The sequence below is a fragment of the Halichoerus grypus genome, chromosome 12, assembly GCF_964656455.1.
Source record: "Halichoerus grypus chromosome 12, mHalGry1.hap1.1, whole genome shotgun sequence".
In the NCBI taxonomy this organism is placed as follows: Eukaryota; Metazoa; Chordata; class Mammalia; order Carnivora; family Phocidae; genus Halichoerus; species Halichoerus grypus.
Window position 1 is genome coordinate 106,295,803 of NC_135723.1, and position 27,599 is coordinate 106,323,401.

Sequence of the window (27,599 nt, forward strand, 5' to 3'; positions counted from 1 at the left end):
CCCCTATAACGAGAGGGCAGCCTCCGCTTGCTCCCTTCATTGCTATGAACAGGCTGTGTCTTAGCATTTCCATCCTGATTCTCCTACCCACCGCTCAGCGGTCGTACAGGGGTCCTTCCTCTGGGGACCCGCCCTCCCAGGCTCTGCCGTGCCCTCACCAGGTCACACTGTGGTGGCTGGAGCTCCCTGAGAGCAAGCACCAATCTTGTCCCCTTTTGCACCCAGCCCCCAGTGGGCCGTGGGAACCGGAGACTGCAAAGCTTTAGTTTTCAAATCTCTCCTGACCATGTCATCTGATCTTCAAACTGAGGTGAACCAGGAGGCTAGCATGATGGCCTCTGCCTAGCAGAAAGGGCAGTCACAGCGTAGGGGCGGTGGATGAGTGGGAAAGCACATCCAAGCGTTGGGGGGATCCAGGTTTGGACCCCTGGCGCTGTGTCATGTCTCTGTCTTTTGCCCATAAAACGGGAAAGACAATAGCAACAAAGTTCCTTTTTGTTAAGGACACTTTTACTTAATACTTGTCCAGGAAGCTGACAGTAGAAGGCCCTGACCTTCGGGGCTTCCCCTGAGGTTTCTCACAGGAGTCTCTGGGGGTTACGTCAGGGTGAATGGAGAACTCATTAAACACAGCAGGTAGATAGGCGTGAAGTGACTCAGCTTGGGGACTCCAGGGCAGAGGATGAGGCCATCCTCTCCTTGCCTAGTGGACACAGACTTCTTCCAGAACAAGGTCTCTTGGGGGCTTTGATCGCTCAGATCCTGCTTCTTGCACCTCTTCCCGACTTTCCTAAGACTACAGAGGGGTCAGGCCCACTCAGCTGCAGTTCTGCTCTCTGAAGGCCTCTGTTCACGGGGCATTGATAGGAGAGTAAGGACGAAATGGTATCGCTCCAGGAGAACAGCCTCTAAATTATTAAAACCCTGCCATCCCAAAACAAGAGTGGAACCTAAAAACCCAGCTGCTCGTGGATCTAGCCACTGTGGGTCAATCAAGGGGGTTAACTGACTTTGTTTTTTTCTCCAGTGACTAGATGTAATGGATTTCCTACTCTTAGCTGCAAGCACGGTGCTGGAACCGAACAGCCCGGCCTGATGCAGAGCGAGAGCTGGGGGTCAGGGGGCCTCGTGAGGGACGCGACCGCGTCCGAGGCAGCTGTGCCAGGAAGCTGGTGGAGCTGAGGGCACAGGGCCCTGGCTTGCTGCCCCGGGAGTGCCAGGTGCTTGGCGACTAGGGGGCCTCTCCATTTAAAGAGATCTCAGGTGAAGAGGGCCTCGATGTCTGATGCTTCAGGAACCTGTGATTTCATTTTCCATCAGGAACAAACACTCGCTTTTATATGTAATTTTATATGTATCTTTAATGTTGTATTCTTTCCCCCTTGGACAGTTCCTGCGAAGCACGGCCGTCATAGGTGTGGAGGGAAAACCCCGGCAGGAAAGCCTGGCCAGTGCAGGTATTTTCTCCCAAGCAAAGAAGTCGTGATGCTTTCTTGCACAGAAAGGGTTGTCAATACTCCTCGGGTCCTGAGTGCCACAGCGCAGGGTGACCAAAAGGCCGAGTTCCACACCCCTCAGCCAGAGGACCGGACAACCCTGGGTCCCCTGTGGATGCAGAGCCACGTGTTATGATCACATGTCTGAGGCTGATTTACTTGGACAAGACTTTCATCACCATCATCACAAATCAGGAAGTAAGACAAAACAGTCCAGGAACGCTTCCCCTTTTCAATACTTCTGAGGGGCCTGCATGGCCCCTGAGGCCCTGGAGGGGCGGGTGGTGGGAACCCTCCGCTCTGAGTCACTTCTGAGTTGGGCAGGCAAACTCTATGCTCAGCTTTCAGTTGGTGGCCCTGCCTGGGAGGTGGCAATGTCCCAGACAGAGGCCGGGCTGGTCCTTCTCTGCCAGCCCGTCGCGGGGGACTGCTTCCTGATCCGCGCAGCGAGCCTGTTGGCCAAGGTGACGTCTATACCCTTTTCTCATTTCCATGAATGCACATCTGTACTGGGGCTGCAAGGCAGACAGAGCCCTTCTCAGGGAGCACTGAGGGGCCAGCCGATGTTTTCCAAACAGTGAGTCATAACTAGGGTGACCACACACTCCGATTTGCCCAGGCCGGGCCTGGCTTGCATCTGGTGTCTGGAGTCATTATTAATAGCTCCTCCTTTCTCTCTCAAGAGGCCAGGTTTGGCTGACATATGATACAGTCACCCTATCGTAACCCATTAGTAGGTTATGCAATCAATTTAGTGGGCAGTGACCAACATTTAAAGAAGAGTCGCATAGATAACGTGGTTCTGTGCAATGTTTGTGCTGGGTTGCAGTGTGAAATGGATTTCCAGCTGTGCACTTGAACCAAAGGCATTGAAAGACTGTTGGCTAGACCAGAGACTCCTGACCCAGCCCAGCACAGTCTTAGAGGCTTTCTGGTAAAAGCCGTGCCCACCTATCACCTCTCCCTTCAGCAAACTCAAGAGACAGACACTCAGCTGTGTTCTCCTCTTCTGAACCTACGGATGCCTTCATCACACGCATCACTGTCTGGAAAACAATGGTTTCTCCCAGAACCCTCTTAATAATGATTTACCTGCTCATCAACAAGTAGCCCTTTGCATCAGGGGCAGAAAAAACACCACTGAAGCTCAGATAGCTTCTTCTTAGGATAGGTCCCACTTGAATTAGAAGGCACAGTTCCTGTCCTCAGGGCGTGTAAGGTCCTGTTGGGTGAACAAGACCAAAACACACCTGGAAAACGCACGAGTAAGAGCTAACCTGCATTTCTAACTCCGAATTCAGACTGAATGGCCAAGGCACGAAGAGGTGGGTGGGGGGAGCTGGTAGAGGAGCACTCGGGGCGGGGGAGGAGAACTGTGTTCTCCAGGCTGCAGGGGGTGGGGTGGGGGCCACTGGCCAGGAGGAGCAGGGCATCCAGGCCCCCGAGAGACAACACCAACACTGGAGACACTTCTCCCCGACTCCAGGATGCACACACGCACGCACACACGCGCACGCGGACTCACACAGTCCATCTCCCCGTGTGGCGGCGGGCAAGGGTTGAGGGCTGTGCTTGCTTCACGCTAAAGGACATGCAGGGGTATGATGGCCAGTCCAGGGGCCTTCACTTTGGGGTGGTTTCTGGGGTTGCGGCAGGATTCCAGGAGCCCGTGGACCAGCAGCCCTGTCAGATTACAAGGAGGTGCTTGTTCTCACCATAAAAAGTGGAAGCCTGAGGCTTTCTTTGTTTTATTATTTATTTATTTGTTTAAGATTTATTTATTTGTTGGGGGGGGAGGGGCAGAAGGAGAGAGAGAGAATCCCAAGCAGACTCCCGGCTGAGCACAGAACCTAAGGGTGGGGCTTGATCCCATGACCCCCAAGGGTCAGACGCCTAAGCGACTGCACCACCTAGGTGCCCCAAGGCTTTCTTTGAAACAAATGTGTTAGAGATCGTTAGAAACTACCACCTATTTATGGGGAATGTGGTCCACGATTCCATTTATTTCCCTAGTGCACAGCAAGACATCAAAGCCCCATTCCCAAGACGTACACCTGGTCTCAAGATTCAGGATGAAGCTCACAATCACCCGTTGTAAGTTTCCTCTTGCTAGTTATTGGCAAAATATCTTTTACGACCCAGGTTTCTACTAAAGCCATTCTGCTTAGGGGACTGTAACAATTCTCAAGACAGTGGTGGCGTGTTCTGCAATTTACAAAATGTAACACAAAATTTATTCACTTCTCCCAACAACCTTGGGAAGGAAGCTGACTGAATATTATCACCATGTTCCTATTAACAGACAAGGAACCTGAACCCCAGGAGGGGAGAAGCAAGTTTAAGGACATGGGACCCTCAAATTGTGGAGCCGAGACTCTAGCCTAAACCCCATCGTGTCATCCCCCAGGAGAGACCACAGTTACTCTTTTGTTTTGATTTTTTTTTCTTTAAGAGGAATCAGTTCTGCATGTAAGGAGTTTGGAAGTTGCCACTGAATCCTGGTAACGAATGAAAGTCTGAACAAACTGAAAAACCAACCACTTTTCTTGGATCTGCAAGACAAGGGAGGACATAGGACCCGCGGCTGCCCCACAACCGGAGAGACAGACGGGTGGTCAACGGGAGTCCCTGCTTGCCAGGGCAGAGTCACGAGACTTACTACTGATTCAGCTGCGGCCCTCGAGCCAGCCTGGCATTGGCAGGCAAAGGGCTCAGTGGAACAGAACGGAGCCCGAACAGAGATCCACATAAGTACCGGCACGACATTTGACGACGGAGCAGAGGCAGTTCAGTGGCGGAAGCACAATGTCCTTGTCACATCTACCAGAACCAGTGGGCATCCCCATGCAGAACAGGAATCGAGACTCAGGCTCACAGCTGCACAAACGTTAATGCAGATGGATCACAGATCCGAATGTAGAGCGCAAACCTAGGAAACTCCTGTTAGACGCGGAGGAGAGAACGGAGAAGACCCTGGGTGTGGCGAAGCCTTCGAAGACACAGCACCAGAGACAAGGTCCACGAAAGAAAGAAAAACTAAACTCCTGCTCTGCCATCGACCATGTCAGAGAGTGAGAAGACAAGCGCAGACTGGAGATGCACCTGATGAAGGACTGTCAGTCAAAACACACAAAGAACTCTCAAAACTGAATTGTAAGAGAAGAAACAACCCCATTTAAAAAAAAACAAAACGGGCCAAACACCGTACTAGACACCTCCCCACGGGGAGATGGACTGTGTGAGTCTGCTTGCGCGTGTGTGCGTGCGTGTGTGCATCCTGGAGTCGGGGAGAAGTGTCTCCAGTGTTGGTGTTGTCCCCGAAGAACACGTACAGTGGTAAGTGAGCTCATGGAGAGACCTCCCCGAAGAACACGTACAGTGGTAAGTGAGCTCATGGAGAGACCTCCCCGAAGAACACGTACAGTGGTAAGTGAGCTCATGGAGAGACCTCCCCGAAGAACACGTACAGTGGTAAGTGAGCTCAGGGAGAGACGCTCCACACCTCCCCGAAGAACACGTACAGTGGTAAGTGAGCTCAGGGAGAGACGCTCCACACCTCCCCGAAGAACACGTACAGTGGTAAGTGAGCTCAGGGAGAGACGCTCCACACCTCCCCGAAGAACACGTACAGTGGAAGTGAGCTCAGGGAGAGACGCTCCACACCTCCCCGAAGAACACGTACAGTGGAAGTGAGCTCAGGGAGAGACGCTCCACACCTCCCCGAAGAACACGTACAGTGGTAAGTGAGCTCATGGAGAGACGCTCCACACCTCCCCGAAGAACACGTACAGTGGAAGTGAGCTCAGGGAGAGACGCTCCACACCTCCACACCTCCCCGAAGAACACGTACAGTGGTAAGTGAGCTCATGGAGAGACGCTCCACACCTCCCCGAAGAACACGTACAGTGGTAAGTGAGCTCATGGAGAGACGCTCCACACCTCCCCGAAGAACACGTACAGTGGTAAGTGAGCTCATGGAGAGACGCTCCACACCTCCCCGAAGAACACGTACAGTGGTAAGTGAGCTCAGGGAGAGACGCTCCACACGAGGGCACAGACCGTGGTGCCCTGGAACTGTGTCTGCGCTCCTGGGATCAGCACCCACGGCGCACAGGACAGTGGGCGCTCCCTCTGGCTCAGGCCTACGTCCCGTGAACACACAAGAGCGCGGGCTCATTGCCTTCTGCGTCTGCTTCTCCGGCCAGAAGTGCTGATAACAACCATGCTGTGTGTCACAGCTCGTCGGGGGATTAAATGAGATGGTCCACAGAGAGCTTAGTAAATGCTCTTGGTAAGCGATTTATGTTGCTTGGTTTGATTTTATAATGAAAACCATCTTTATAATGAAAGAGGTTTTAAAGACGATTAATCCAATGACCCAAGTGGTCCTCATTCAGGTGAAGAAATACTTCTCAAGCTTCCTCTGTACACGTGCTGCGTTCACAGAGAAGGTCCGCACACGCTGGAGAGGCGTCTCCTCTTCCCCATCCAGCCCAGACTGGCCCTGCAGTGGAAGGGCAGGGGCCCCGAGCCAGAGGCTCCCGGCGGCTGCTTCTGGGTGGTCAGAGGCACAGCCCCAGCCTGCGGAGGAAGCAGAGGAGCCCTGAGCTGTAACTAAGGGCCTCTCTAGTCGTGATGCTTCACTTTCAGGGTCATGGGGAGACAGGCACGGGTCCCACCTGGAACCATCAGAGACACCTGGGCATTTGGGACAGGTGTTGACTCCACGTGGGGGCTGGGCTCCACAGCTCGGAGGGCACAGGAAGGCGCCGCGGAGAGCTCAGTGCTGACGATCTAGGAGCTGCCGCGTGCGTGTGTGCGTGAGCGTGTGCGTGCATGAGACCAGCACCCCACGCCCTCCTCCTCTCCTCTGTGAAGTCGCCAGCTCTCCTGAGGAAGGAGCAGACACCTGGAAAATGCCTCTTGAGAGCTCCGATGCCCCGTGGAGGGGCGGGTGTGTCCAACTCTGTCTGAGACCCCTATTCTGAATAAAGGCTGCTTTCCCGGAGAAACTCCGCATTGTTATTGCGCTTGGAGCCCGCGGTGATAATGGCAATGTGATTTTGCAGCTTGCTCGCGTGCGGCTGTGGGGTGACATTTTAAGGAGGAGGGGCGCTGGGGGGAGGGGCCGCCCCTTGGTTTAAGTCACTACATGGAACGTTCCTTTGTTGGTGTGGAGGGCTCTGAGGAAAAAAGTGACTTTCTTTTAAAATCCAAATATGGCATTTCTGAGGTAAACAGCCACAGATATTTTGGAGGATTTTATCCACTGAGACCTGAATGTCGTTGTGAGAAACATCAGACTAACCCCAACGGACAGCCGCTTACAGACTCACAGGCCCGTGTTCTTCAGAGACACAGTGTCATGTGAGAGAAAGACTGAGGAATGTTCCAGATTGGAAACCCCTGAAGGGTCACGACAAGGCTGTCCCGGGACCCGGACAGGATTGGGGCCCAGATGGCAGATGGCGTAGCAGCAAAAACGTTACATTTCCTAAACTGGAGGACAGTGCTGAGGCTAGAGAACGTCCTCACTTTTAAAAGACTCACGCTCACGTTTGAAGAGTAAGAGGGAGGGTGCACCACCGGCGATGGGTGGTGACGTGCCCACACACCCACAGCTCCCCGGGGCACAGGCCGCCGGGTGGGACCGCCTGGAGACTCGGCTGGAGACGCGCCGGTCCCCCGCAGCTTCGGAGCATACAGGGCGCCACAGAGACACGGTGTGACGGTTGGGTTTCCTCATTGTTCTGACAAAGTCCAGGGTTAAAAGGCAAATGTAACCGAGAAATGATTTGACAAACTTGGCATAAATTTAAGAGGCTTTTTTTTTAGACTAAAATTAGATTTTATTTGAATACAAAAGTAGTATCTGCTTACTTCTGAGAAAGTCGTAAATATAACAAAGAGATTTTTAAAAGGGAGCACATAGCTATCACGAGGACATCCCCGTTCCGAGGAGCTTCTGTCCTTTGTCAGTGGCTCTCGTGGCTGTGGCCCGCGTCCAGCCACAAATCCCTCAAAGCCCGCCCAGGCGACTGACAGTCAGCAGGGGAACTTTGTCAAAACTTCATCTCCTTTTGCTGGGTCTCTGATAGAGCTCCCTAGTCCCCAGTAAAACAAATATTGCTAGTCTCCATCCTTTCCTCAATTATTTCAATTAGTCCTAAAATTTGTACACCAAATGGAGAAACTAGTCGGACTGCTCGATGAATAGCCTGCCAGAGGACCAGGGCCTTCCCTCCTGTCCCCACCTGAGGGCCTGGCCAGGGCAGCCAGCACTCCAGCCTTGCAGACTGCTGCTGCCTGAGCCCCAAATGCCCGTCTCTGCGGGCAAGGCTGCTCATAGACAAGCCCACGGAAAGCGGGGGATCAGGGAGGTCAGACCCTTCTCAAGAGCCCCATTCTGGGTTGAGACCAGTCTGGTGCTGTTCAAACTTCTGCCAGGGCCCCAGCCTGCAGCCCTGAGTTTTGCCCGATGTGCCCCGTTCTGTGGACACACCCGGTCCTCACCTTTGTTTGACGAGAAACAGAGGCATTGTGCTCACCAGAGCAGGGCCCTGGGCTCATGGTGGAGCCTTCCCACCCCTGTGAGACTCCATGGGTCTCCCTCCCCAGTGACAGTTTTTTCTTTGTATTTCCTTCTTAACTTCTCATCCAGATTCTTCTTTGGCCTTGGAAAGACTCATTCCTTTATTGGGCAAGTATTACACATCATTGTCACAGGTTCAGTTAAAACTAGCATAAAAATAGCTCATAACTGTGCCTGTCTCATGAATCTTCTGAATCATGTCTCTGCTCGTGGTCAGATTTCTGCCTCGCATGAGTCAGCCGGCTCATGCGAGCCCCGGATCTGCCACGGCAGGCTGCGGCGTCGTGTGCTCTGCTCACGGCGTTCTGACCCAGTCTTCCTGCTCATGTTGCCCCCCTCAGCTTAGCTGAGCCGGCGCCTGCCTCGCTGTCCAGCTCCCAGTGTCCCCCACTGCTGATGGGCAGTCCACCTGTGCTGGACTCACATGCCCCTGAAAACCACAGTGGGAAGCTCCCTCCTGCCATCTGATGTGAAACGAAGCAGACACAGCCCTTGGAGCTGGTTCAGAAGCTGGATTAAAAGGGCAACTGTAACAGAAGCAAACACGGGGTGGAGGTGTGCCCGATCTCGGGTTGGTTGGCACGCCTGGAGGCGCACACTTTGCCGCGTTCAGGGCTCTCATCCTGGCTCCACGTCCCACAGCGGCTGCTCAGCACGTCCCTGAGGGACCCCTCCCTGAGCAGTGGGGTAACAGCATGCGCCCTCAGTCCTTGTGAGGACTGAGCGAAATGCCAAAGTGCACCTGACCCAGTTGCCCCACGGACACCAGGGCGGCCGTGATCTTTGTTGTCGGGGTGGGGAATCTTGGGGAGACCACACCAGCGTTTAGGCAGACAGAGTTACTGGTGTGTCTGAAAGCCGAGAGGAGAGTGCAAAAATATTTTTAGGAATATGTCATAATATGGAAGAAATGTGTCCACTTGATGCATGGGGAAGCTGAGATGCCAGACAGTTCTCTTGGTTAAATTTAGCTGAGGCGCTCTTTATTTAAGAACTCTGTTAGCAAATATATAATATAGGAGACACATGGAGTGCACCACCTTGCGTGTCTGCTGCACACGGGATGCCAGCGTGTGGCTGGGGGGCGCCCTCTGGCCGGGCAGAGTGTTCAGCTTTAGGGCAGAGTCACGCATGACGACTGAAGCAAAGCCAAGGTGGGGGGTGCTGCCCTAGGTCCTTCTACATTCATCTGGAAGACTCCTGATACTCAGGAGAAAGGAGGCACCTGTGACCCCATAGAGACCTGTGGCTGCTAAATTTCTAGGCTTTTCCATGTTTCACCAGCTCTCAGCATCCCTGGGAGACGGGTTGGGGCCCTGGCCTGAGGGGGTGCCCCGAACCAGAGCCTCAAAACAGCCTTCGCTGCAGGAAAAACGCCAAGAGACTGCTATGGTCAGGGGAGCCCCGGGGTGGGGGCCAGGCCTGGAGGAATGGACGACCAGGCAGATAACTCCAGGTAGAATGGCTCCTGCTGGCAGTCCCGCCTGAGGCTGAGAACATGACCCTAGGACAGCTTCTTCAGCCCCATGAGTGGGGACACCCACATGTCCCTGGAAGGGTGGGGCACGGGAAAGGACAGAGGGCAGCTCCTGGCGTGACCCTTGTGGGCCCCTGGGAGTGCTCCTTAAATCCTTAATGGGATGAAGCACTTCATGCAATGGTTCAAAGATCAAAGTCCCGAGAGGAAAATGCTCCTATGGCAAGGCACGTGCCCGAGGGTGGTTTTGGTGGGAGAGGGTCATAGACAAGGAAGATTGGACACAGAAACCAGGACCTGGTGACAGAGAGAGTCTGAGCCAAGCCTGGCCAGCTTTACTATCTCACTGTGAGACCCAGAACATAAAGGCCCAGACCACCGCCAAACTGGGCTGCCTTGGTCCAGATTGAGAAGCAGCTTCACCATAGTGGTTCCTGCCATCATCTGAGAGGCCCTCTGGGGTCTTCGGACACTGTTTTCCTTCATGGGACTCCCCATTCCTGAATTTATTTTATCTTTCGATTCCCTTGCTGCATGTAACCAAGCCTGTGGCTTTTGTGGAGGCTAATTTTTTTCTTGAATTTAATTAATTCTGAAACCAACAAAGTTTGCACACACAACACCCAGGGCAGAGTCTGGCTGTGTGAGAGCAGGAAATCCAATTAAAATCATAAAACCAGGAGGATAGTGAGCTGCTGATGAGATGAGGAGTGACATCAGAAGCAGAGTTCGCTGGGCTCATGGCCAGGGTTGCAGCTCCCCTCAGCCGCCCGAGGAGACCCAGCTGGGGCTGCGAACCCTCCGGGCCCTCTGCACGTCTGCCACACCGCGTGGTTCTTGTCTTCCGCAGGATCCCTTAAACAACCAAGTATTCAAAGTATGTGAACAGCAGAAACTGCAAGCAGGAAGAAAAGTTATTCACTTTGGTTTTGTGCCTTCATTCTTTTCGCGTCCACATGTTAAAATATTTTGACTTTCTAATCCATTAGTAGGGAATGTGCATTCATGATATTTGTAGAATCTCTGAAATGTTTAATTAAGAAGACAAATAACTCTTCAAACTGGATGGAAAAGCAGAGACACTGTGCTTCACGAAGGCAGGCTCAGTCACACGGGTTTCCGAGGGCCTGGAAGAGTCTTCCATCAGTTTTCCTGGGAATGCCACCTACGGTGTGGCCCAGGGGAAACGTAAGGAGGAGGGGCCGCCGGCTCTGACTTGTCAAGGGTGCCAACGCTGCCTCGAACGTCAGCTCTCAGCACCTGCCCCCGGCCACACTGAGTTCGTGATAACAGGACAGACTCACAACACCGGGATTCCCAAAAAGCGACTGTGGAATGAATGAATGGGGACGGGCCCACCCTCGAATAGGGACCCACAGCTGGCTCTGGGAGGTCTGGGGACCCTCTGCTTCCACCCACACAGGCGTCTGGGGTACCTCAGACGGTGGAACCGGGGGCGTGTCAGAACCCCACCCCCTCACTGCGGGCCACAGAGGGCCAAGACTGCTCCGGTCGCCGAGGCCTGCCTTCTTGCCTCTGAAACGGCCTGGTGGCACCCATTAGGGTCACCTGGGAGGCAGGTGTCATGTGGCAGGGTGCCCTGAAGCCACTCCTGGAGCCCTGGTCATCGTGAAGAAGGGCAGTCCCCACTCCTGGTCAGCCTGCGGGCTCAGAACAGGGCCTGTGAACACTTCCTGCTCCAGGACAGTCCTGAGGCTTCCGGTGAATTCTGTACCTGTTCAAGGCTTATTCTTAGAAAGCCAATAGGATGGTCTCCTGCTTTGGTCCTATTAAATAGCTGAACAGCAGTTTGGGACTAGTCTAGAACCTGAAATCCACAGGTTATCTTCCTGTGAAGACGTGTTCTGAATTCAGACTCGACCTGAACAGGTCACCGACTTCGGGCCACACCTGGGGGCTCAGCAGACACGATCATGGCATTAAACCTCCGTCTTCCAGCGGGAGCAGCTCAGTGGCTGCCAGAGCCGTCAGTCCCAGTGTTCGGGGCTCTCTACCACCTCGTGTTTCCTGCCCAACAGGCCACTCACGAGAGGCTGACATCTCACGGGGCCTTCTCGCAGAATCCAGTCAGTACAAGAAGAACGACATGAAGTCTCACTGTGCCGTGTAGGACAGCCCCTGACCAGTGTGCGAAGCCCGATGTGGTGAGACTCCAAAACCAGCAGGCTGATCTGGAGCCGAGGAAAGACCAGAGGTAGGAGAGAAGGCAGAGGACCTGAGAGGACATTCTGTGGCATCAGATTCTGAATACGTGTCCCTTTACTGATGCCCTGGGAGCAGCTCTGCATCCGTGCTTCCCTGGTCACAAGCCTGGCTGAGGGTGCAAACGACCCCCAGTGTCCTTCGGGACATGCGGGATGGAGAGCAGCAGCACAGGCTCCCTGGGGGACACCAGGTGCGCACAGGCCCCCGAGCGGTTCCCTGCTGGCCAGAGAGAGCGCAGGCGCCACCCCAGGATTCACTGGCAGCTCAGGTGACCGCACGCCGAGGGGGAAGGTGAATACTTCTGACACAGAGAAGCTGAATCTCAGTGATTGCACAACAGAAACAGAGCTGGGGCCCCGACAACGTCATGTCACACCCGAACCTCAGTGTTTCCCTCTGGAAGGTGGGCTGTCACCAGGACTAAAGAAGACAAGGCGTCGGGGACGTGGGGGATGTTAGTCAAAGTGTAGAAACTTTCAGTTATAAGAGGAATAAGGTCTGTGTCTCACCAAAAAAAATAAGTAAATAAAAGGTAAATATGTGAGGTGATAGATACTTAGCTTGACTGAGGGGATCACTTTACAGTGTAGGTACATACACACGTCAGAACATCACGCTGCATACAGGCATATGCCGTGGACATACTGCGGGCTTGTTCCAGACCACCGCGGGGAAACAAACACGGCCATGAAGGGATTCAAGCGAATTGTTTGGTTTCCTAATGCTTCTAAGAGTTACGTATACACCATCCCGTAGTTTCTGAATGTACAACAGCATTATATCTAAGAAAATGATGTACATACCTTAGTTAAAAAATACTTTGTTGTTAAATAATATTAATCATCATCTGAGCTTTCAGTGAGTCCTATCACTGATCACAGATCATCCTAACAAATATAATAGTCATCAAAATGTTAGAAATATTGTCAGAATTAGCAAAACGTGACACAGAGAGACGAAGTAAGCAAATATCGTTGGAAAACGTCCCCCACAGAGAGTGCAGCATTGCCCCAACGTTCAGTTTGTAAAACACAGTATCCGCCAAGTGTGATCCTGTGATGTACGCCCGTACCTTAAATATAAACAGTGTTTGCATGTCAGTCACACCTCAACAGAAAACGACTGCCTGAGATGATGTTGGTAATTGATGTGGTTCATAGTGTGCACTGGACAGCGCCAGTGATCCCACCACCCACCACCATAATCCTGACAGTTGGCCAGACGCCCTTCAATTAGTGAGAAACTCGCTAAAATGTAAGGTACTTCCTTTTCTAGGGTTTAATAATTTGGTGGCAAAAGAATTGGCTTTATACTATAAATCTTGGTGAGGGGAGCAAAGACAGTCCCTCTATAAAAAAGGAACATGAAAGATGTGTTAATCCCCCAGGAAAATGTATCTGACAGTGACATTCGTACCAGTCTCACTGATGGTGGGGTGGCAGGGCCCAAGGTTGGAGGGAAGTGAGACCAACATGCATGAGTAGCTAGGTATTCCCTAAGGCTCTTTAAAAGGGCCTCAAGTATGTTCCCACACAGCGGGTGTTTGCAGGGGATGGGGGCATGAAACGCATGGTATTCACCTGTCATTAATATGGCATTGGGGGGGTGCCGGGGTGGCTCAGTCGTTAAGCGACTGCCTTTGGCTCAGGTCATGATCCTGGAGTCCCGGGATCGAGTCCCACATTGGGCTCCCTGCTCAGCGGGGAGTCTGCTTCTCTCTCTGACCGTACCCCTTCTTGTGCTCTCGCTCACTCTCTCACTGTCTCTCTCTATCTCAAATAAATAAATAAAATCTTTAAAAAAAATACGGCATTAGGGGGTGAAGGAACGCGGCCCAAGGGGAGGACGGTGACCTGGGTTTCTGGTGGTAAACAAAGTAAAACCACAGTCATACAATGTTGCAGGGTGAACATGTGGGAAAGAACAGCCATCCCAGCCCTGGGGCTGAGCAGAGCTGAGCGGACTTGATTTGACACATCACTTAAACAATCACGTTCCCAGAGAAAGGGCTCATCTTGAGCGCACCTCCGTGGCCTCCTTACAGCACGCGGACCAACACTGCAGCCCTTGCCATAGGCGGAGTCCCCAACACGCCCTGGGCACTGTTGGCCAGGGACATGCTCAGTCTCTCAGTTTGCAAACACGCTCCATCATTAGTCCTGTCTCCTGCTGCTGGCCCACGGCTAAAAACACGGCTGCACGGCTTCTGGACGGCCCGCTTTGCGGCAAAGTCCTAGACAGGCTAAAGAAACCTGTCGGCAGAGTGGATGCTCATTAAAGCTCATTTCAGGCAGGCAGAGCTGTTCAGGCTAACTGAAAGCAGGCAAAGAGAATCAGGCTTCCCTGCCTCCAAAATGACGGAACCACGAAATGAGCCAAACGCGGGGCACAGAACTGAAATAGGGACTCTGCCCAATTTGGCCATCAAGAAGCAGCACTGCTCTTTGCAGGAAAGGACATGTACATAATTCTTGTCGGGCAGCACACGGACGCTGTTTCGCGTGCACTTCCAGAAAAGGGACTAGAAAGTGCGAGAGTCACACGGGGGCCCTTACCTTGCTCTCGTCCTCGGCATCATTATAGCCACAGGCGTCTACGAAATCTGGAAACATCTCTGACCACCCATCACTGGTACAGTTTTTGCTTATGTTTCCTGGAAGATAAGATGTAGGCGTTAGGCTTGCAGGTCCACAGCAGCTGGCCTCGGTGCTGACGAGCAGGCTCGCAGGCGCATGGCCCTCGATGCTTCCTCTCTCTGGTCAGCGAGGAGCGGAGTGCAACCCACTCAGCCACTTCACGGTGTGTGCATTCATCCCCCCGGAAGCTGGGTGGCTCGCGGGAGAGCTTCTGTGTCATGAGGCATGGTGCAGTGGTAACCGTTATAATGGATGGTGGTGTTATTATTAAGGAGCACAATGAAAATTAGCAGACTCGTATTCTGTCCAGGGAGAGAGAGTGATCGCCAAATCCCAACCATTCCAGAGCCTGCTATCCCATTCCATCCTGTTCTGTGCCAGTTCCCTCACTCAGCTGCCCTGGCGCTGCACTGGTCACTGATTGGACGAACAGACTGTGGGTGTAAGATTTAAACTGCATGAAATAAAGGCCGTTTTGATCTTAGAGCACCATTTTTTTTTTGCTCTTAATTATGTAAACGTGTATGTTAAACTCAGGAATGCAATGTTCCCTCTATTTAAAAGAAAGTATCAGGGCGCCTGGGTGGCTCAGTTGGTTGAGCCTCTGACTCTTGGTTTCAGCTCAGATCATGATCTCAGGGTCATGGGATCGAGCCCCGTGTAGGGCTCTGCGCTCAGGGCAGTCTGCTTGAGATTCTCTCCCTCTGCTCCTTCCCCTCACCCGACACACACTCTCTCTCTCGCTAATAAATAAATAAATTAAAAAAAAAAAAAAAAAAGAAAGTGTCCTCAGTAGGTGACCGTACTAGGTGCTGAGTGGTGCTGAGTGACCTAAGGGCAGGGCACTGATCACCTGTGACAGGGCTGGGACTTGCAGGGCAGGCTTTGGGAAGCTCAGGCCTGGGAAGGCACTTCCTGCCCTTGGTGCTGGGAGGCTCAGCAGCGGATCACCCACCAAGCTTCCTCCCTGACTCACAGCCCCTGGGGCTTTCAGAATAGCAGACATTTTCACTCACGTCATCTCTTTTTGCTTTGGGCCAACACTGTGAGGCAGACTTGGTGGGCATTACTGTTTCCATTTTACAGATGAGACTGAGGTTCAGTAACACCCGCAAGGTTCTGTGATGACTGAGTGGCGGAAATAGGTTTTCTCACTCAAAAACCCTTTATGTTTTCTACACGAAGGTGGCCTACGTGATTGATTAATCAGACAAAATCAAGAGCAAGGTGCATTCACATTGAGGTGATAATATGCATAAGCAATTCTTGGCATGCTGCGTGGAGGCAGGTGGGAGGGCCCAGATCCTGAGCTTCTGGCAAGAAAGTGGGGTTAGGGGGCCTCAGCAAAGCCCCTGGCAGCATCATGTGGGCTTGCTCTGCCACTCTCTAACACTGCCGTCCCCTGCGTTTTTCTGATTCCAGGCCCCAAACCTCCTCCTGCTCTAACCCCAGGGGTCCTGGAGGGCGGGGACCACAATGGACAGTGGAGGCAAGACAGAGTCCTGAAAGGGGCAAGGCTCGGGGGAGGTGAGAGAGGGCCGAGGGAGGTGGGGGGGGCTGGGGAGGTGAGAGAGGGGCTTGGGAGGTGAAAGGGGCTGGAGAGGTGAGAGAGGGGGCTGGGGATGTGAAAGGGGTGGCATGGAGGTGAGAGAGGGCTCAGGGAGGTGAGAGAGGGGCTGGGGAGGTGAGAGTAGGCTCAGAGAGGTGAGAGAGGGGCCAGAAAGGTGAGGGGATTAGATGAAGGGGGACCTGGGAGGTGAGTGGAGGGGGGAGGCCTGGGAGGTGAAAACAGGACCAGGGAAGAAAGGATGGGGAGGCCACAGCTTTAGGACTCAGGAGCCTGGGTCCTCTTCTCCCTCCTCTGTGAGTGGGCCTTTTCACCCTGACTCTGTGGGGACCTCCTCCATCTGTGGGACCATCTGCTCTATGGGAACCCTCACCACTTTGTGGGGACCCCCCCAATCTTCGTGAACTCTCTCTGCGGTGGCCCTAAGTTCAGCCGCAGTGCCTGGGGGCCCTCAGCAGAGTGGTGACAGGTGCCTGTCTCCCCTGCTCCCCGAGGCTGACTACAGGCTCCCAGTCCTTCGCTCACGGAGTGTAAGTCTGGGTGTGATTGTTCGGAGGGTCCTCGGCTGTCCGTAGAGGCAGGAAGGGTGGGTGTGCCTGCACGGCACTGTGCCTATCGGGGCGAGGGGGTCCCTGCTCTCCAGACGACCCATCCTTGTGAGCTCCGTGTGCCAGGCTTTGTGTTAGGCAAGCTCTACAACCCTCTGCGGAGGGTCTGACTCCGCTGCCCAGCTCATTTCGGGACTTGCTCTCGTCCTCCCAGGAGAAGTCGGCATGGCCGGAACGCAGAGCCCGGCTGCCTGGCTACGGGGCATGTGCTCTGGACCATTTTGTCCCCGACGCAGGGCACATCCGCCCTCTCTGCTACACTTGAAGGCAGCTGCAGCACCCTGGGGCTTCAGCGCTTCAGAACAAACCTCCCTCCTCTCCCAGCCTGCCCCCGCTCCTTCACTTGATGACCTGTTGCTGTCTCTTTCAGAGGCTCATTCTTGGTGCTGTAACGAGTCCCCACAGCCTTGCTGTCACAATGGAGGCAGAGTCCCTGCCTGCCTGTGGGAGTGGACTTGCACCCCATATCCTAGCACAGCTCAGAGGAGCCTCCCCAGCACGAAGACAGCAGAGACAAGGTGTTGGCTGCCAAGACACCATGCACGGCTATCAGGAGAGCCCCCCAGCTTCCCACCTACTGGAGGTATGAGAACTCAGAAGAGAAAACAACTTTTTATAAAAACACAGACTTATTTCTTGAACATTGGGTCTGTGGGCTGAAATGATCACAAGTCACTCTGTGACCGGGCGCTCCCCACGGGTCACTGTGAGGAGCGACTACCATATCTGTAAAAGCTTTCTGTAAACTGGAACATACCACACAGATTCAAGCCCTACTGGTTCTTAATTGTATTTCAAGACCACCCTTTTATCTCTGCCTCAGAGATAGACAGCCCAGCCTCAGCCCATTGTCATCTGATGCCTGTTGGCCCCGGCCCCAGCCCTACTCAGCCCCCAGCTCTGCATTATGTCCACGTTTCTCTAAGTAATTGCACAAACACTCCAAGCATTCCGTGTGGACAGCAATTTGTCAACAGTCTGTGTAAGGACCTCCTGGCTCACATTTTTGTGACCAGTTAAACAAGTGGATGCATATACATTTCAGGTCATCTAGCTGTGATATACAGACTTAGGGACACTCCAGCAAATTTTCTAGTGGTAGAGATGCTCCCCACAATAACAAGGCAGTGTCATGCTCCCTGCTTGGACAAAAAAAAGCATCAAACATTTAACCCAAGACATCCTGGGAATTCTCATTCCCCAAAGGAGAGGATGCACAGTGATTCCAAGCCGAGCCAGATTCTAAGCTGACCTGGGCACTGTGTGTCCCAGATGGCTCCTGTCTGGTAGAGGCTGGGTGCTCTTGCAGATGGCCCAGGAACCAGAGATCTTGTGTTTGTCAATGTGAAACCCCTGCTGCCCCCAGAAGGATTCAGAGCCAAGCCATCTGATTAGGGGAAGCTTAGGTCTATGCTAGTTCATTTGGGATTTCTGGGAGAATATTATAGCCCAAACCATTTGGTAGAAATGTTATTGATGGGACAGGATATTTTTTAAAGTTCAGATTCTCTAAAATGATTTAGCTTTTCTGAGTTGAAGATGACCAATGACTGAGCATGACTTCAGTCTGCTCAGACTGCTTCATTGACTAAATCACGAAGGAAAACGTCTCACCTTGCAAGTCACAGGGATGAGCAAAACCTGTTTCTTTTGAATCTCCTTTTTTCTCCATCCCAATCTGTGCCACAACATTCTGCTTAAAGTACTTCAACAATTCTAGTTCTCAGAGTTTTTACCCTGTAATGTTTGCTCAAGATGAAAATAAGTTCTCTATAGTACTCCAAAGTAACACGCCTTTCTGATTTCCAGATGTATCTTCTCTTTTCTATTTTTCCAGATAGATTTCTTCATATTATGAAAATCTGGATCATTTACAACAAAACAAAACGAAACAAAACACAACAGAACCGCCTTCTTGGGAACAAGCCAAGAGACGCTGCAGCGTTGTGCAGAGAGCCAGCCGTAGGGCTGGTGGCACCCCCACCCGGCCAGCCCCTTCCGACCCTGGAAACAGAGACTGTGGGTCTTCAGGCCACATGGCGCTAGTTCAGAAGGTGGGGGCTGGGAGCTGGGGAGGGTCAGTCCAATGAGCAAGATGTTTCCTGTGGACGAGAAACTGCTCTGGACTCCAGGAGAGACTGGCTGCTGTCCCTGAGCATCAGGGCTCCTCAAAACCTCTGGGGAATGCTGAGGACTCACGGGCAGCCACACACGGCAGGGAAGCATGGAACCACATTTACGTTCTCGGTGCCTAAAGCCCGCCGCCCCTCGTGGGCATTGCCACCTCCCCCATTTGGGTGCTCAGGCCCCACCTGTCATGTACCAGGCTCATGCGTCCACGCTTGTCTGAGGCCTGCTCTCCCCGGTGTTTGGTTTCAGGTGGCTGACCTGGCAAGAGGCCTCTCGTTCTCCTGCTCCTAAAACCACTCAGCACACGATGGCACAGCTGTTCCTGACTCCCTTAGTAGAGGAAACCAGTGAGCTGCTCCTTGTGGCCTTGATGGGGAATCCAACCCACAGCCTGTGCAGGGGCTTAGATGATGCTGACAGACAGTACCTGGTTTGCTGTAGAAATTGCTGAACACTTTAGGACAGGGCACTGTGACGGTCTCGCCTACGTCCGCAGGGCGCCAACACGTAATGTTGTCCCAGACACCAGTGCAGGCTGGAGGGAGAGAGAAAGTGTAAGAAGGACTAACGCAGCGCGAGGGAAGCACAGGTGTTGCTGCTTGTGGGGACGCCCAGGTTAGCAGGAGCACATCCGTTTAAAAGCTTTGCAGGTAGGGCGCCTGGGTGGCTCAGTCGTTGAGCGTCTGCCTTCGGCTCAGGTCATGGTCCCAGGGTCCTGGGATCGAGCCCCGCATCGGGCTCCCTGCTCCGTGGGAAGCCTGCTTCTCCCTCTCCCACTCCCCCTGCTTGTGTTCCCTCTCGCTGTCTCTCTCTGTCAAATAAATAAATAAAATCTTAAAAAAAAGATTAAAAAAATAAAAGCCTTGCAAGTAGATAGCCCATTACTTAGATAATTATCTTGCAAATTACATTTTTGTGAAACAAGTTTGCACCAACAATATTATTGAGAATATTCTTAGCTTGTGTGTTCATTTTAATCAGGTTTGGAGAAATAACCAGATGTGTGGTGGAAAGTACTTGAGTATTCTAATGTGTACTGTGCACTGTTGAATTTTCATAGAATGGTCAGTTACTCTTCTACTGCTGATATGCATCCCCCAGTGTGATCACATGGGTCCTACTGGGGATTTGTGTAAGTCCTGGAAGCTTAGGGTTCCCAGGATGAATGTATACTTGTGCTTTTAGGGCATCTGACTTCAAGGGTAATTTGCAAATTTAAATATGTGATAAGTTGGCTTGATTTTAACAGTTAAGACGGCATCTAAGTGATGAAATCTTAAGTTACCCTCATGCAGTTATCAGATAACCTAATTTGTATAATGTTATAGCTTAAACCATTTTCCAGATCTCTTACTGGGCCTCAGCAACCACCCACCCTGTGCAAGGTGTACAAACATGCATCCGTCATGCCAGATGAAAGGCAATGACCTCTCAACGTCACACAAACCGTGACTGAATCCACACTTGAACGCAGGGCTTTTTACTACAAGTCCAAGATACTGCTACTCTATTTTGTGACCTCTAAAGTGCTATATTTCATTTAAACTTCAATATTGGAGGAGCAATGTGCTAGCCTAGAGAAGAAAGAGCAAACAACGGGTCTGCTCTCACGAGCCACCGAGTCCTGTGCAGCGACTGCACATGAACACCAATGGAGTCTCCACGGTCCGGTTTGACCACAGGAGTGTTTATTTCAGGAATGCAGATACTTCTGATAAAGTGGCTGTAAGTCAAGTTTTGCAGATGAAAATACTTTCTAAAGGTTTTAAAATAAAAATGAAAATATATTTATTCTAAAAATTCTGTTACATGTCAATAATTAAATGAGTGCATACATTCATACCATATTAACATTCTTACATATTTAAAGAAACATTGCTTTTGAAGAAATATTCAGAAGAAGTCATCGAGTACAAGTGACTGACTAGCTACTCCAGGTGCGTGCCTCGGCTGCAGAGACCAAGCCGGTGAGAGGCCCTGCAATGACTGTCCAATCTCAGCACAGGAGACAGGTGGCTGCTGAGGCTCGGACGAGACCAGCCAGGGCCAGGGTTCCCCACAGAGAGCCACCAAGGGGGCCAGTCAAGGTGTCCAGGTCTCCAGAGAAACAGAGGCGGAGGCTGAGCCTCTCCACCAATGGGGAAGCAGCACATTCTGACCACTGGCCATGGTTTTTGTGAAAGTTCAACTGTCTTCACCACAAAAATGACAATTTCTGCTTTAATAATGAAACCTTAATGGAGACATATTAAATCCATGGGTTCATTTCAGTCAATCTTCACATTACAGCAGGGTTGGATTCAAGTACCTAGAGTCCGACGGATCATCCTTTCAATCGCTGGCAAGCCTTCTCTTTATTTGTGCATTTACTGGAGCCCCACGCGGTGGCTGTGCAGGACTCAGAGGCCACTCAGAGGTTACTCAAGAGTAACCAGCCTTCCTACCTACAGTCCAGTGGGGAGGGCAGTGTGCCCGGCCCAGGGATGCGTGCAGATGAGGGCCAGAGGCTGGTATTGAGGCGTTCACATATGAGGCGAGTCTGAGGCCAGGAAACAGCCAATTAGGAGTCCATAAGCTCCTCTCTTCCACTTCCCAAATCCCACGCAAATGACATCAAGAAGTGTGAAAGGGCAGCAGCCAGAGATGTCAATGAACTTGGACGATAGAAAGCATACGTGTGTGCTTGTGCTAAGGAATGAGGGAGAGCGGAGGGAAACACTGGCAAGCCAGCAGGAGGGCGAGGAGCAAGACAGGCGACGCTTGCCCACTGGAGGGGCTCTGGACCCAGGACACCAAGCACAGGGTGAAGGAAGAGCACCCCGTCAAGTTTGACTTCTGAGCATGGAGACCTCCACCTTTCCTTCCCTTGCCAGGTTTTTCTGGAGGCTGAGCTTACGCCACCTAACCGGAACAGAACCGTGGGAGGCGCCACACCAGCCAGGCGAACTGAGGCAGGGGGATGGAGCACCCAGGAGGAGATGCTCTAAGAGAGAAATAGCACTTTGTGATGAGAGTAATTTGTTGTTCTCGTACAAAGTGTGATGCTTAATTACTGCTAGATATATAGAAAATGAAGGAACAGAAAATGAGGTACTTATTGTTCCAGGAAAAGCATAAAGTTATATAAGAAAGGAAATATTGATTGTTATATGATCAACTGTGGTAAACCAACAATTGTGACATGACTCGGAGGGCAGATCGGAGGAGGGACAGAAGTGTGACAGGCAGGGGCCATTCCTAATAAAAGAACAGTATGAGCAAAGACATTACACTTGGGAGAAAAGTCTAGTTTGAGAAATGGCGAGGAGTCTAGATGGTCTAAGTCAGAGTGGCTCAGGCGAGGCCATCAGGCCTGCATGAGGAACTTATTTTTGTGACGCACTGGCAGAACCCTCGGTATTTAGGATGGTGGTAACGAAGCCCAGAGTCAGTCTGCAAGGAGAAAAATTTGTTCGTATCAATAGACTCTGAAAAGTTACCTGATAAAATTTAGCAACCATTCCCAATTTTCAAAAACTCTAAGCAAGAAAATAATATAATGAGACTGCTTTAACATAACAAAGACCATTTGTTTAAAATAGCAAGTATGATTAGAAATGATTAAACACAGTGTGCAACCAAAGTCAGGAACCTGACTGGACCCTTGCTATCACCACTGTTATTCAACGCAAGTCAGAACTCTTAGCTAAAACAGTAAGTAAAAGAAAATGAACCAAGTGGAATACGTTGATGTAAAACTGAGAAAAAAATCCTAGAACTGCACATTCGAAGACGGCAACCACGAGCTACATGTGACCCTTTCAATTTAAATCTGAACTAATTCAGATTAAATACAACAACAGTTCAGTTCCTCAGTTGCACTAGCCACACGTGGTCTGTGACGATGACAGGACAGCTCAAATACACAACACTTCATGCCTTCAACATCTGTTAATTTAAAACACAAAAGTGTGTATTTATTACTTAAACTTGGAGCACATAGCCAAAGGCTTTCCCTTGAGTATGGACTTGTTGATTGGGCCTCTCGGTGTTTCTCCGGTGCAGACACACCCTGAAGCCTTGCCTCGCGTTCCCACTTTGAGAGTCTGGACGTGTGCTCACAGACTCCCGCCAGGCTAGATTTCCAGAGTGACCCCAGCTGTCATTCTCACCTCCAGCTCAATCGCTGCTCAGCAACTTGCCTCTCTAGTGTTCCCGGAGCACACACCCGCGTTTTCGCAGAGACGGTGCCTTCGGTACTCCATCGGCTGGCATACCACTTGAGGCGGTTGGGTAAGGAACAGATGTAGGAGGCATCGGTGTGTTGCAGCCTCCCAGAGGCTGCAGGAGGAGGTGACAGGTGGGCAGGGAGAGCCCTCAGCGGGAGCCTAGCCAAGCTGCCTGGAGTGAACCTGCCAGTTTCAGGGAAAAGCAAGTACGGGTGCGCACTGTAAACACTACTCTAGACCAAGCGGCTCAGAACACTCAACCTTCTTTGCGTGCTGCACACCTTTCTTAAACTTCACAGCATTGTCGGCGGGAGCACACGCAGGACACTGATGAACAGGGTTCAGGAAAGGCTGCCATTGGAACACGCTCCTGGGAATGTCCCTGAAATATGGGCACAGAGGACAAACTCCAAGGGAGGCCGTTGTAATTCGACCTACCTGAGATCATCTTGACAGAGGGGAGAGCCTCACCAAGTGGGGAGGAATCTGCCATAATTAAAAGGAGACTCATCCCCCTTTACCCAGTTTTCTCTCCAAAGTATTTCCAGGCAAGTCGGGCCTCTCGCAGATGATGCTGCATGTGTTGTTTTTGGGTTTTGTTCTCATTATCTCAATGACATAAACATCGACTAATTTTCAGGCAAAGCGCAACATGAACCTCATTCCTTTCATGTTACACTTTCTCTGGGAAAGAGATTTGTGAATGCTGAGCTTCATCCTCACGGCCCTGACCCTGCACTCCACAGGGAGGCTCTCCAGTCCAGAGCTGGGACCAGAACACGTGCTCATCTCTGCTTGTCACTGGTCTCACCCCAGAAGGCCACCGTCCTCACCGGCCTTCACAGGACCTGAGGTGATATGCTCTCCTCACTTCTGTCTTCCACGTTCAAGATACTTTATGATGAGAGCCCTGCATGGAGCCAAAAGCACGTATCTGAGTCTTCCTCCTCCTTAAGCCTCAATGTGACAGAGATAAATCCCCCCACTTCTGCGTGTGGACAGTGGGGTGACTCTCAGTGCTCGTGTAGCAAACGCCCCGGCTTATGTTTCAGACGAGGCTGTGACCATGCCGCACATATGGATGCTGCCCCTCTGTGTGAGGATCCTGGGGTACTGCAGGCAGTGGCCAGGCCCAGAACCATCGACCTTTCTACCCTTCGAGAAATCCAGTCCCCTACAAATATCAACTCAGAGACAGGCAACTTAGGGAACCCTGGTGGGCCTGGCTCTTAGAGTCGGACTTCGTGGTTCCCACATGCATCGAGCGACAGAGGTGTGTCCCCAAAGCGGGTGCCGGGAAGCACTGAGTAGTGACAGGGAGGGAAGGGACTAACCCTGCCTGTGGAGGAGAAGCTGGGAGACCTGCATTGGGCGGCCTCTCCATCCCGGGCTCCTGGCTCTCCACAGAGTGTGGGGAACGGGCTGCAGGAACAGGGGAGTGGGGAGAGGACAGACAGAAAACTCTAGCACTTAAGTGTCAGGCTGGGCAGTATTTGGCAGCCTCCCTCCACGTTTAAGAGCAAATATTACCAATAGCTTCCTCCATTCAAAAGCTTAATCTAAGTTTAAAGTCACAAGTGGCAAAGCTTCTTCCAGAATCAGACATTGCAGGGAAGCCGATAGAGTGCTCGGGAGGTCCCGCCCAGAGCCGCCTCCGCATGCAAAGGGGCCTTTCTTCCTCCCTGCCCGCTAATGAGGACCCCTCAACCAGGCTTGGTGGGAGGTCAGTGCCTCTCCAAGGGCGGTTCCTGCAGGAAGGTAACAGCCAGAATCCTGAGGAAAGCAGACAGGAGTACAGTCGCACAAGAGGAATTTCCATGGCTGGGTGTGAAGGGTTACCCTTGTCCTGGTTTCCACGAGCCGTACGTGAAACTCAGATTCACCACGTCCGTCTGAGGGACGACGCCCAAGACACAGTTTGATGCATCAAGACAGAGCCCAGCCAGGAGAGCCCCGCACACACTTGCCTCTTCTCCTGACGCAGGTGGCTCGAGAGTTCAGTGGGGGCGTTTTCATGTGAATAAGGAGATGGAAGGGGGTGGACGGGAGACACTGAGAAGTAACTGCTATTTAGTGGCCGGAGGACAAAGTGTAAAGGCCTCCAGTGTGGATCAGCTCAGCTCAACAGGCCTCCTTCAGTCCTTAGTGAAAACACACCACCAAGTCCAAGGACCTTCATTATAGACAGTGACTTCTAATTTACTTTTAATTTTTTAAAACCTTGCTCAAGAAAGACCAGAAAAACAACACATCCAGCTCTGCCCGAGATCTTTCTGATGCATACCCTTTCTGAACCTCAGTTTCTCCTTCTGCAAAGTGGAGGTGATCCCCGTCAGCCACTGAGCAGAAGACGCTGAGATGGTCAGGCAGTGAGCCCGTGAGAGGTGGGGCGGCGCCTCCCGTTCTCCCAAGGATGCCGAAGCGCCTGTCACCTGGGCGCTGAGCTGGGCTCCTGGACTCCTCACCTGATGCTCCTCCTCTGGCCCTCTGTGAACCCAGGAGCTGCACCCAACCAGCCCCCTCAGGTGGGACCATTAAAGAGAAACACATGGTGCCACAGTGTTAATGCTGATCGTGGTCGAGCTGACAGAAATACCACCTCCTATGGGCCAGGCAGCCCACAGCACTTTGGACACAAGAACTCATTTAATCCCCGGGACACCAAAGGCCACTGGTGCGTTTCTCACCAGGACCAGGCCGGCCCAAGAGCCCGATTCCATGGCCTGTGTGTTGCCCCAACCCCTGGCCCACACAGCCTCTGAGGTGACTTAACTGGGGCGGCTGGGGTGCAGAGAGCTGGGCCACCCAGCCTTGGGAACAGCAATCCACCAGGCAGCTTTTGTGCTTGGGGTCCCTGGAAGTGCCAGGCAGGCGGGCTCAGCTCTGACCACACTGGGGCCTCTGCAGGGGCTGCCCCTTTGGGGCTGCTCTCCGGGGGTGAGCCCATCGCAGGTGGAGGGTGGGGGCTCAGCGTCACAGCTGCCCCCGTGGCCTGTATTTTGGTCTGGGGTCACTGGACATCTCCGAATGGGAAATAGCACTCCAACAACAAATGTCCCGATTCGTCATTCCCTTTGCCATTTCCTTCATCAGTCCCTTAAACTAAGCACCAGTGCTCTGCCAGGAGAAAAGGGTAAGAAGTGGGACGATTCACAGGGTCAGCGGGCGATCATTCTTAAAGACAGCAGAGTTTCAGAGTCGGGAAGAAACTTACAGCTCATCTGCGAAACACTCTGCTTTGTGGACGGGAGGTCCTGCCTCCAGAGGCTGCGAGATTGTCTCAGGTCGTGAGACCCTCTGGAAACACGTCCAAGCCCTCGCCGAATCCTGCTGCCATCTGCCTGCTCAGAACTTCTCATTACTTACTGTGACAATAAAAACACCTAATCGAAAAATGTGTTTAAAATTCTACATGTTTTACCAAGTGTGCATTCTTAAGTAACAAAAGTGACATATACCCACTGGACACACGTTTCCACGCTGCATCAGCTCCCGCGAGAGGAGAACAGAGACGTGGCCCCAGCTAACCTCCAGTGCGGCCGGCCGTGCGTGCAGGGAAACCCACAATTCCTACGTTTGTTATTTTGTGTACCAACATGTCTGTGCCAGACCCAATCTGAAAGAGCGCCGTTTCTTCCTGGCTGCCCCCTGGGCAGGTCTCTGTCCCTGGAGGAGATGCACGCTGTGCCCCTCAGGTTTTTGACCACTCTGGGCTCAGGCATAGTCTGGTGTCCCCATCCGACGTGTCTCGTTCCTCTTGGGCTCACGCTGAACCAGCGGCCTGCAGCGGGTGGAGGCTGGGAGGACAGGGTGCACAGGGAGCCTTCCTCAGTGGCTCCGGTGGGGATCTGCCCGTGCTGCCCCCGGGGCTTGGGAGGCTTGGAGCTGACCTCCTCAGAAGCACTGGTGGTCTTCCCACAGGTTCTCTTGGCTGAAACCTCCACCCCCACTTCTCTGTGCAATTGGACAGGGCCTCTGTCTCCCAGTCACAGCCCCCGATCTCCGCGTAGCCCCTGCTCTGCGGGCGGCTCCCAGGCAGAGGACAAGCACAAAGTCAGAGATGAGAGATGTGGTCTTGGCCGGTGCCCTGACGGGAACTGATCTCGGAGGCCCGGAAAACGCCTCTGAGGCAGTTACTACCTTCTGTTTCACATGGCTCACTCATTTTTATTCCTTGAAGACAAGGACCCCCGCTTGACGCTCTGTGTTCTCGTACGAGAAGAATGAACCCAATAAAAACTGAGACAGGAGCAACACAGAGCTGGTGTTCTCACCACGCTGTCGGCCACCAGGAAGGTCTGGATGGTGTGAACTGTATTCTCAGTCCCTTGAATTAAATTAAGAACCAGAGGAGCCCCGACAGGCACAGCTTTGCAACCACCTAGGACTTGTCCGTGGATCCTCTGAGCTCTAAAATTCTAATTTAATGGTCTTTAAAAAAATGAATTATCTTCATTTTGGTCATCAAAGCCATTGATCTATTTCCCATTTCTAGCCCCCCTCCATGCCTGTTATCAAATTAAAGAACTAAAAGCTCAATGGAATGACTCACCAAGTGAGTTGGAAAAAACCCTTTTTACAAGAGCTTTGTCTGTGAGCCCAGCCGTTTGTTCTGACCTGAATCCCCAGACAAGCCGACTCCTGCCCAACCCCTGTCTG

The 27,599-nt window shown here is 52.2% G+C and overlaps 1 protein-coding gene across 2 annotated transcripts in view; it reads right to left on the reverse strand.

The window, feature by feature from the left end:
• VIPR2 (vasoactive intestinal peptide receptor 2) overlaps nt 1-27,599 on the reverse strand; it is a 66,404-nt gene that overhangs the window by 23,621 nt on the left and 15,184 nt on the right. For both annotated transcript variants that reach the window (XM_036067118.2, XM_036067117.2), the window contains exons 3-4: nt 19,160-19,267; nt 14,347-14,444 (exon numbers count right to left, since the gene is read on the reverse strand). In XM_036067118.2, the coding sequence (XP_035923011.1) occupies nt 14,347-14,444; nt 19,160-19,267 (206 nt within the window). The remainder of the gene's footprint in view (nt 1-14,346; nt 14,445-19,159; nt 19,268-27,599) is intronic.